General features: G+C 64.9%; 2 protein-coding genes across 8 annotated transcripts in view; one reads left to right on the forward strand and one right to left on the reverse strand.

Annotated features, from left to right (window-relative positions):
* NPRL3 (NPR3 like, GATOR1 complex subunit) overlaps window positions 1–1159 on the forward strand; it is a 36886-nt gene extending 35727 nt beyond the window's left edge. For all 7 annotated transcript variants that reach the window (XM_032327613.1, XM_032327615.1, XM_032327614.1 and 4 more), the window contains one exon: window positions 190–1159. In XM_032327613.1, coding sequence (XP_032183504.1) covers window positions 190–355 — 166 coding nt within the window. In that variant the 3' untranslated portion in view covers window positions 356–1159. The remainder of the gene's footprint in view (window positions 1–189) is intronic.
* On the reverse strand, window positions 1084–7304 carry MPG (N-methylpurine DNA glycosylase). Its single transcript, XM_032327640.1, has 4 exons — window positions 7199–7304; window positions 5098–5328; window positions 4088–4292; window positions 1084–1534 (listed from the first exon to the last, which is right to left on the reverse strand). Exons 1-4 carry the CDS (start codon window positions 7220–7222, stop codon window positions 1122–1124), a joined length of 873 nt encoding a protein of 290 aa, XP_032183531.1. The 5' UTR covers window positions 7223–7304; the 3' UTR covers window positions 1084–1121.
* Window positions 7305–10886: the final 3582 nt, after the last annotated feature.

Genomic DNA, 10886 nt, shown 5'->3' on the forward strand with positions numbered 1-10886 from the left:
GGTGCCGCGGGCAGACGTGGCCTTCAGGCTCAGGTGGCTCCAGGGTGTGAACAGGGCCCACGAGGGCAGCAGGCCTGGAGCCCTTACCCGCCCCTCCGTCCGTGCCGGGTCTGCTCAGGTCTGCGGGATGCTCAGCGTGGACCCCCTCCCATGGCTGCCTGGCCTCACACTGCCTGCCCCTCGCCCCAGGCTCCTACACTACTTCCGCGGCCGCCACCACCTGGAGGAGATCATGTACAACGAGAACACGCGGCGCTCCCAACTGCTCACGCTGTTCGACAAGTTCCGCAGCGTGTTGGTCGTGACGGCCCACGAGGACCCGGTCATCGCTGTCTTCCAAGCGCTGCTCCCATGAGCCGGGCCCAGGACGACACCGAGGCGGCGGCAGGCTGCTGCTGTGGGCGCTGGGCTGTCCCCCCGCCCCAGGGCCCCCCACGCCCCCGGCTAGGCTGAGCCCTCTGAGGCCTGAGTGGATCCAGCAGCCGCCTTGGGGCGGCTGCCCTCCCTGTTCTCATCCTCACCTGGTCCTTAAACCGCCTCTCTGTCTGAGCTGAGGAGATGAGGCTCCCCGCTGGAGGGAGTGTCCAGGACTCAGGCCTGCTGGCCTCCTACGCAGAGTCAGGGTGTGCTTCTCTCAGACCCTCCTCCCAACCCTGCCCTCGTTCCCTGGTCCCATCCGCTGCTGCCTTCCTCATGGCCACCCTGGGACTTACAGAGAACTGTGTCTGACATGAGAGCGGAGGAGAGCCGGGCTGTGCCGTGTGCCCTCTGCTGCTCCTGTGAGTCCTGGGCCTTTTGTAGCCTGGCCCCTGCAACGGCTCTTGTGTTCACCAGGAGCCTCGTGACCAAGCTGTCACCACCAGCACCCCCGCCCCGGGACTCCTGCTGCACAAGGGCCTGGGCCGATGCCTGTCTTTGGGGTGAGTCTGCCCTGGTGCCCTCCAGCTTCCCTCACACAGACCTGAGGGACAGTGTGCCCAGCCTGCACCCGCAGGGCCTCCAGAGTCCAGTGCTGGAGGGGGAACTGACTGCAAGCACATGTTGACCCCTGAGGGGGCTCTGGCCGAGACACAGGCAATAACGTTTTCTAGACATAAAGTGTTTATTGGGTTTTTACAGAATTAAAAAGCCTCGTGGGCGCAGACGCTCACTGCGGGCCCGCTCTGTGTGTTCTGCTCAGCCGTTCTGTCCACCACGCTGACCCAGGGGCTGCCCCGGACATAGAAGCGCAGGGGCTTCTGGGCCCATTCTCCTGCCTGGCCGATGCCCACGCGGGCTGCCGCCACCACAGCGGGCTCCCTGGTCCCCGGGGCGCTGTGCTCCATCCACACAGCTGTGTCGGCGGCCAGGTCCCGCTGGTCGAAGCTCTTGTCGATGGCCAGGGCCTGGCACAGCTTGGAGGGGCCGCTGCACAGCTCGCGGTCCTTGAGGGCTCGGCCCACGGTGCCCTTGCGGAGGGCGCTTCGAAGCTGCCGCATGGTCTCCAGGCCCCCCAGGGGCTCCAGGGCTCGCAGCAGGACACACGCCCCGTCCCCTGGGGGACAGACAGACAGCCTAGAAAGCCAAGCCTCCCCGGGCTGTTGCCCTCCCTACACCGGGGCGCACACGGTGCTATGGCCGTGAAGCGGCTGCCTTCCTGAGCACCGGACACCTGCTGCCTCCACCCCCACAGACCGGGACCTGCAGGTGCCTGGGCCACTAGGTGGGGTGTGCCTGGGAAGCCCGAATGCCTGACCACCAGCTAGGGACAGCCCGGTGGCTGCTGGTAGCCGGCCTCCTCCTGGCTTGGTCTGGTTTGGAGACTGGCAGCACCTGTGAGGCTGCGGAAGAAAGCCCCGGGAGCCAGTCATCTGTGGGCGTGGCTAGCCCCCCGGGAGGCAGCAGGCTCAGGCCTGGGTGCCCCGTCTGCCGTATCCACTAGGTGTCCGCTAGGCAAGGTCGCTGGCTCAGAGCAGCCACTCTGCACTCTTGGCACTGAGCGAGTCCTGCCCGGGGACCTGTGCAGGAGGAGACGCCAGCACACAGCCCCTTTCCTCCCCTGGGGCCCCTCCGCGTGTCAGTTCACCGACCCCTGACATCAAGAGTCACGCCTCACTGACTGAGGCACCCCAGTCTGAGCTACTTTTAGGGACCAGCGGATGGACACCCTGGGTCTAGGGGCTCACTGGAGAGTGCGCGTCTGCCCTAATCCCCTGCATAGCTGGGAACAGTATGACCGGACCCTGGCGAGAAAAACCGGGATCGTCTGGCAACTCTGCTTGGACGGCTAACCACCCCCCCACCACCAGGGTTCACAGAGGCTCAGGTGGCCAGCCGCTTTCCACTCTTGGACCTTGGCCACAAGGGCCCCCCCCACTGGCATCCGGGAGCCCCGAGTGGACGCAGCAGCCAGGCCTTCTCAAGTAGCCAGCAGCTGGCAAGTGTGGGGGCTTCGGGACCAGATGCCCCTTAAACAGCCAGTCCTCAAAGGACCTCAGGAAATACTTGGTCACGCAAAACCACGCCGTTCCTGTGCCTCCGGCTCCTGGGCTCATCCCAGCCCACCAGCGGCAGGGCTCCCTGTGGTGCCACACGAGTGCCTCACTGCACATGGGGTGAAGGGGCAGCCTCTCCCAACATCCCCACATCCCAATCCTGGAGTGCATCCAAGTCCCTCACCCCGACGAAAACCTGACACCCTAACCTCTTCCTGCCAGGTCTCCCCATCCTCACCTGCTAGTCCTGTCTACACGGCCTGGCCTCCTGGTGTCTGTGCTGCCTCCACCCTGCCATGTCCTTGGCCTCCCCCCCCACCTCTGCCTCACAACCCTTGGCCTTGACAGTCTGCACCCATGTGGTTTCCTGCCCCCCCCCCACCTGGATGGTCACAAGTCCACAAAGTGACGTGCCACCTCCAATATATGCCCTGTCCACTGTACCTCCCCCCACCCCAAAATCCTGCCCTCCTCCCCTTCCTTGTTGACCACGGCCCTGGGTATCGCTAGACCCCATGAGTCCCCTTGTCTGAATTCAGGCCGGCTCCATAAGAGCGGGTTGGTTCTAGTAACAAGGAAAAGCCAGACAGCCAAGGTAAGTGCTCCAGAATGACCAGAGGACCCTCTGGGATGGCCCCTACCACCCTCTCAACACCTGCTTTGTGCTGGGCACAGGAACCATCCTTCAGCCCCTGTGGCTCTGACACTCGACATGTCTAGCTCTCTGCTTGGTGCCATCACAACTCCCAGGTCACTGGACTCATTCAGCAAATGTGTGTGACACACAGCATGCCCAACCCCAAGCTTCTTACTGGTCTCCTCAAGCATTCACTCTTCTCGGGATGGGCCCTGGTGAGATTCGACAGATACACAGAGGCTGGGACTGGCCGGGTGGAGTGGGCCGGGCAGACCCTGCTCCTGGTCAGCAATGCCTCTGGCAGGACAATGCTGGGGACTCTCCCTTCTGAGCACAGGCCTTCGGCTCCCAGTGGGACACAGGCTGTTCCACAGCAGGTGTCCCAGGCTGAGCGGGTTCTCCCGGGAGCTCCAGACCAGCGTTGCTCCACTCGGCACTATGGACATCGGGGGCCGTTCCGTGCCTCGTGAGCCATCCGGCAGCATGCCTGGCCTCCACCTGCCAGACACTGGTCTCCAGCTGGGATGACCACACCTCTTTGGACGTTGCCTAATAGTGGCTCCCCAGGTGGCAAAACCATTCCCAGTTGAGGACGACTGGTTCAGACCCCGCAACCGACCACCTGATGAAGCTCTGGCTTGAGGTCAAGTCAACTCGGGCTGACCACACCCTTGTGTTCCCACAAACTCACCCTCCCAGATCGGCCCTGGTCATAGGAGATCTCGGCTTTGAGGTCTGTGATCACTGGTGTCCTTGTGGAGCCTGTCAGCTCTGTGTTCAGGTCAGCCCATGACCTCTGTCCATGGGGGGCCCCAGGCACCTACCACCACCCAGATGGCGTAGCCAGAGTTCCTAAAGCCCTGGCCTAGCTTAGCAGGGACACCCGTCCGTGCCTGTCCTCCTGGATCTCCCAGCTGCCAGTTCAGGGGGCAGTGCCCGAGGCCTCCTGTTGCCCCGTCACCCCGGCACCGCTCACCTCGGCTGGAGACGTTCATGCAGAAGTACATGCCATAGATGACGTACACGTAGAGAGTGCCCGGCTTCATGAACATGCCACGGTTGCGCGGGGTCTGCCGGCCACCCCTAGAGTGCGCGGCTTCATCCTCTGGCCCCACGTATGCCTCCGTCTCCACGATGCGGCCGCGGAGCTCTGTGCCGTCATCCAGCCGTCGAACCAGCACCTGTGGGCAGTGTGTCTGCTCAGAGCCCGGAGGGGCAGGGGGCACCCTCAACTGTGACAGCCCGCAGCCTGGGCCTCACCTCCCCAGTTCAGGGTACATCGGGGCACCCAGACCCAGCCAGGCCCCCACGGTCCCCCTCACCTGTCCCAGGAACACAGGCCCTGCTACGTATCCTGTCCCCGGGGGGCAGCTGTTTCAGGCTCTGGCCAGGGCCAGGCTGGGGAAAACCAGCACTAGTGAGTCCACACACTTCAAGTCTTCCTGGTGGGGTCCTCCATCTCCCTGCCTCCTCCTCACCCTGCCCCCTTGGATTTAAATGCTTAGCCTGGGATAAGGCAGCATGGAGGGCACAGGGCACCAGTGTTGTCCTCCACACAGCTGCCCAGGATGCCCAGAGCCTGTGTGGCCCCTTCCACCTGGACTGATCACAAAGGACCACCCTACTTGGCTCCCACCCCCGGCTCTGAAAGGCCCTTCTGAGCAGCGGGAGCAGCTGCCTGCAGGGGCCCTGGCCTGGACTGCAGGCCTGGGTATAGCTAGCTCCACAAGGAGTAGGTCAGAGCAGGCCGTCTGCCAGGGAGATGAGCTGGCTGCAGCTGGCTCAGGCGGCACCCTGGGGCAGGGGTGAGGCCCGGAGCCGCCCGAAGGGCCAGCTGAGGACGGGGCAGGGGCGGGTGCTCTTGGGTGAGCCGAGCACCAAGGAGAGCAGGGCAGGCCACAGGGGAGCCAGGGAGGACCCGTGGAGTGCTGAGTGTGCCTGAGAACGGAGTCTTCCCCCGCCTGATCCCGGACCACAGGACAATACCTGTCCCAGAAATGCCCGTGCCAGGGCGACAGCAGGTTGGTCGAAAAACTCCGATCCCAGCCGTGCAGAGCGGCTTTTTGGGCTTGAGAAGTAGACGCTGCGCTGGGGGCCCAGGGAGGCAGGCTGCCCCAAGCGGGGCTCCGTAGGGGAGGGCGTTGGAGCTCCGTGCAGGTCACTCCCGGGCTCTTCTGCCTCCAGCAGTCGCTTTTTCTGCCCGATTCTGCGGGAGAGCTGTAAGGGGAGTAGACCGATCTCCTGAACAGGTTTGGTGGTGATGTTGGACTCAGGGAGGCGAAGGACTGTATTCGACAGCCTGCCTCCTCGAATAGCGGAGACCACCCCGTCCTGGGTTGTTCCAGGTGCAAAGGGAGTGCTGTACCTGCGTGTGCAGCCCCACGCTGAGCCCCGGGAGGCCATGGGAAATGCCTGCGCAGCTCGACTGGCTGTGGGTGCGGTGGCCGAGCGGCCACTCTGACCCACACCCGGTCCGCTGCAGATGATGCGCAGGCTGATGGCAAAGGGCTGCACGGCCTGGGGAGGGGACAGAGGGCGCCCGAGCCTAGGACGGAGGGCTGCTGTCCTGATTCCCACCCGTGACATGGAGCCCAAACTTTCAGTCTTGTTTCTGGAACCTAGCCCTTTGCAGCAACCCTAACCGGGAATTAATTATTTTCTTTTATATTTACTTACCTAAGTACTCTCTACACCCAATATGGGGCTCAAACTCACAACCCCAGCATCCAGAGTCACATGCTCTTCCACCCGGGCCGGCCATGACCTTGATGGGGCTTGGCCAAGGACTGCCACGGTCCTTGTGTCCTCCACACTCCCTCCCACCCGGCTGCCGTGTTGGCAAGGCTCCCACTGTGTCATCCCCTCCTCAGAATGTCCAGGAAGGCCTGACATGCAGGGGTCAGGGGGAAAGGACCAGGAGGTCTTCTTTGCTCCAACCCAAGTGCTCAAGGCAGGACCTCTGGTGAGTCCCCAGTTGTCCTCGCTCAGGACCCAGGTGTCATCCTAAGGAGCAGTGGAGAAAAGGCGAGGTCTCCCAGGGGACAAGACGTAACCCCCCACACAGCCCGGGAAGCCTGAGCAGACACTGTTCTGGGACCAGCTGCTCTACCAGTGGGAGAAGTCGATGAGCAGGTGAGCCCCGGGGCCCGGAAACACCCTGGGCAAGGCCTGGTTCTCGGTAGTACCCACATCTCCTACGCACGTGACAGACCCAGTATTTTTAACATCAGCGCTGACGTTCCATCTTGAAAGGAGACGGCCAGTCTACTGAGAGTGGACGCTGACGTGACCGTCTTCGCAGCCCAGCCCAGCCCATCTGCCAGCACCCGCCGTGGGCTCAGACGCTGGGTCGCTGCCACCCGGAGTCTGGCCTCCCGCCTGCCTCATGGCACTCCGGTCATTCTCCGTCAGGCGAAAGTGCCCAGGACTGAGGCCTAGAAAGGCCTCAGTTTCCCTATCAGAGACTAAAATCTGAACCTGACCCCGCACCGCACTCAGCAAGCGGGCCTCAGATCCCGTACCTGCGCCTCCTGCATCCCCGCTCTGGTTAGAAATGAGGGTTCCCCACAGAGGGGACCCAGGACACCCACGGAGTCTGCCTGTTTCCTCCTCAGAAGGAAGGGAGCCCGCATCTGTGGCCGGGGGTGGGAGGAGGGCCTCCGGCCAGAGTGGTGCCCCCCGTGGAGGGCTGGAGCGAGCCCGGCCCGGACGTGGGTTAGTCCGAGGGACCCACGAGCCCTCCATCCACACCCGCCAAACAAGGGCTTAGGGCGTCCAGGGCGAGCCTTTATCAGGCAACTGCCACTGCTGCCACCGCGGGTCACTTCTGCGGCAGCCTGGCCGCTGGGCAGGACAAGTCTGAGCTGGACCCCAGGGCGCCGCACGCGACCAAGACACCGGGGCCTGGGGCTGCTCCAGGACTCCACCGCCAGCCCCGGGTCGGGCCGCGCCTTTTCCAAAGGCGGAGGAGCAGCCAAGCCGGGGCCGCTCGGGGCGGGGGGCGGCTCTGGGTCCCGGGGCGGGTCCTCGGGCGAGAGCGGGGCGGCAGTGCGCCGAGCGGGCAGCGCGCACCCGGGAGCACACTCACCTGCGCGGCGCCGCGCACCGGCATCCCGCGACTCCCGGCGCCCCCGCCCGCCCCGACGCGACCCCGGAAGTGCCGCGGGCGCCTGCGCGGAGGAGGACGGAAGCCCGGCGGGGCGATACAAACCCGCCCCCGGAGGAGGGGTCGGGCGGGGGGGTGGTCCTCGGGTCCCGGACAAAGGCCCGGGAGCTGCTGGGACGCTGGCGGCGGGAGAAGGCGGGGACAGCGGCGGGCTTGGGGAGAGAGCCCCCGCAGCCCGGTGCCCCTCCTAGTGTCCTGCGTTCCGCCCCCACGCGCGCGGGGGTCCACGCACGGCCGCCAGCCGGGGGTCAGACCCCCGAGAGCGCTGGTTCTCGAGGGGCCCCGGCTGGGGGCTGGGGGTCGCATACGCTTGGGTGGGGTAACCGGGAGCGAGCGTGGGGGAGGCGGCGGCCAAGCCCCGGTCCTCGGTAGACCCCTTCGTGGACGGCGGCTCCGGGAGGCCCTTGGGAGGAGAGGGCCTGGGGAGTGGGTCAGGAAGGCGGGCCGGGAAGCGGATGCCGGGCCCCTCCGGAAGCCCCCGGCCCCGCCCGGGTCATCCTCACCGGCTGGAGCGGGGGTCCTGTCTGCAGTGCGCCCCGCCCCTTCAGCCGCGCGGAGGTGCCCAGAGGAGCCCGCCCACGTCCTCCGCGGGCTGGCGGGATCGTGGCCAGCCTCCTCGAGAGGCCGGAGCCCCGGTCCCGGGAACGCCCGGCTTGCGGCTGTCGGGGAGCAGCCCGCCCTCTACCTCTGATGCTGCCCACTCTGTCTGTAATCTCTCAAGTCGGACAGGAGTCCCCAAGGGCGGTGGCGGGGAGGGCAGTGCCTGGTTCACAGGAAGGAAGGGCCGTGGGTGGCGGTGGGGGGTCCAAGCACAGGGCTGTTGGCTGGGGACCGGGCTGGGGCTGGGGTGGGGGGTGGGAGGGGCGCGCTTCTGGCTCCTGTGGCTCAGAGAGCAGACCTGGAGGGTGAAGGCGGGTCCTAACACCCAGCGGAATCCCCTGCTCCTGTCCTCGCAGCTCCAGGGTCCCCTGCAGTCCCACCGTCCTGGATCACCCACCCCTGTCCTGGGGAGACATCTGAGCAGCAGGGCCTGCAATTGGATTTCTGGGACCCTGGCCCAGACCCCTGGGGCGGGTACCATGGGGCCTCAGAGCCATTGGATACAGGATGATGTCAGGAAGTGCCCTGAGAAGGGGGCCCCAGATGAGCACAGAGCCAGTCCAGCTGGGAAGATTCCGGTCTCCCACTGTGCTCCTCTGAACAGCCCAGGCGCTGTAGTCCAGCCTGGGCCCAGGCCCAGCAGCGCTGCTGGCCCCCTCCCCTCGGGGCTCCCACCAGGACTTCCTGGAGAGGGAAGGGCCACAGCCGTCCAGCTGCCTGTTGGAAGCCGCCCAGCTGTTTGTGGCATTGGGTGCTGCTTCCGGGGGTGGGCCGTGTGTCACAAATCCAAGCTTGTAAGGCCTGGTTGTGACGCCCACCCTGTCCTTTCTTCCTTACCCCCTGCAGCCATTCTGCCCAAACAATGACGCCTGCTTCCTGCCTTCCTTTGTGCCCGGTCCCCCTTCTCTCCTCCCTTTCCCCTCTTCCTCTCTCCCCGCGGCGGCGGGAAACTGAGTCCTCCTACTGAGGGCTGGGGCAGGGTGGGTGCGGCTTGTACTAATTTTTGTTCTGATTTCACAAATGCGTGCTGAGTCCTTGTAGAAATCACGGGGAGTCGACTCGCTCCCGGAGGGGTGTGTTATCCCCACCTTGAGAACGAGGAACGAGTGCCTCAGAGCACAGACCTGGCGCCGGGACGCAGAGTCCAGATGTTCCAGCCAGAGTGCGGGGGCTTGCGAAACCTCTGCAGGGTGGGCCCTACTCTGCCCCGCCCCCATTTCCTGGCTCTTGGTCTGAGGCTTCACCGAGGGCTGGAAGTGGTGGGCCGAGTGTTCCCACTGTGGCTGTGGCTGTGGCTGGCCGGGGGTAAGAGGAGGGGGTCCCGGCGGGAGGAGGGGCCTATGGCCTCCTGGGTCCTCAGTGTACCCTGCTGCTGGCCTGGAGAGGTGTGTTGGAGGATGTCAGTGTGAGACGGAGGTGAGGACACCCTTCCTGCTTTGAAGGGGAGCAGTGCCAGGGCGGGCTGCCCTGGGCCCTGCTGTGCCAGGGCCACCAGTGACCGAAGCCTTGAGAGTCCACAGTTCGGTACCAGCACTGTTCCAGGGCACCGGTACACTGTCTCTGTCCTTTTCTCTAACAGGGACGCTGACATGGTGGAAGGGAGAGTTGGGTCTGAGCCCAGGGGGCTGCATGTCCAAAGGCGGAGGGCCCTGCGGCAGGGGGCCCGTGGGGGTCAGAGCCTCTGTGGGTGGAGAGGGCAGCCAAAGGAGGTGTGTGGGGACGGCCCTCTCCCTTTCTGGGCTGTGTAGCCCGTGCTGCTGAGCCTTGGGCCCAGGTACTTAGGGGACCACTTGCTGTGCACTGAGACACGGGGAGGGGCCGCTGCCTCGGAAATAGTCGGTGACTTCAGACCCCTGGCTGGCCTGGCCCGCATTCATCTCCTCCCCAAATAGCCAGGGGCTGGTGCTGGGTCCACCCTGTTGCCCAAAGCCCAGGATGGCCTGCTGAGCTGAAGCTTCCAGGATAGCTGATGGCCACTCACCTTGGTTGGGATCTTACCCCCTCAGGTCCTATGGTGAAGTCCACCACCAAGGGGGTGGCCCAGATAGCCATCCACCCCTCGCTGTCCACAGGCTAGGTGGTTGCAGCGGATTTCCATTTCTCTAGGGCTGGGAGGAAGAGGAAGGAGAGGCACTGGAGCTAGCTTTCCGTGGAGGGGCTCTGCCAGAGCAGAGGGCAGTGGGGCCGACTTGAGGGAGGACGTACGTGTATGAATACGTGTGTCCGTGTGGACCAGGCCAGGCCTGAGCACTCATGGGTCGAGGCCCCTGCCTGCACTGTCCTTTGATTCTGAGGTCCTTGTTCAGGATGCTGGGGTGGGCTGAGAACCTGGGGCTTCCTGGCTTTGCCTGCCAGGGTCTTCCGAGCTGTACCTTAGGAGGAACACCCAGGAGGGGCTAGGGTTTGTCACAGAGCCTGCTGGGAATCCTACTTGAAGTCAGGGACCAGGAGGACCCTTGGGAGGTGACTTGATTACACACAGGGGAGGCTGTTTTCCTGTCATTGAAGGCACAGACCACCCTTCCTGGGGAGGGAGGCTGCCTTCTGTTCAGGCGTCTCTTGTCAACTGAAGGCGACTCCTTGGAGGGGGGTTTCAGCGGGAAGCCAGCCTGGGCTGATGCTCCGGGCAGCGGGGAGTGAGTCTCTGGGTCATGGAGCGGGTCTGGGTGGCACCTTGCAGCGGCCACTGCCGGAGGGGACCTGCCAGCACCGGGTGCCCAGGGCCTTGGATATGAGCCCAGGCCCTGGACTCCAGAGATGACACCACCGCCAGCCTCTGTCTGGGCATCCCGATGGGTGGGGCCTGCCTCTCCCTGGCAGGGGTCGAGAACGCCTGAGAATGCCTGGTATGGAGAGACGGTCCTGTCTGGCCGAGCGCCTGGCATGGGAGGAGTGGCACGTGTAGGCCACAGGAGCCGTGAGCATCAGGGCGGGGCGGCCTCCCTCTTGCCTGGCGTCCCCAGTCCACCCGCAGTCGCCTTCCCCACGCCCCAGGGAAGGAGTCCTGGAG

The sequence above is a fragment of the Mustela erminea genome, chromosome 20 (genome assembly GCF_009829155.1).
Source record: "Mustela erminea isolate mMusErm1 chromosome 20, mMusErm1.Pri, whole genome shotgun sequence".
NCBI classification, from domain to species: Eukaryota; Metazoa; Chordata; class Mammalia; order Carnivora; family Mustelidae; genus Mustela; species Mustela erminea.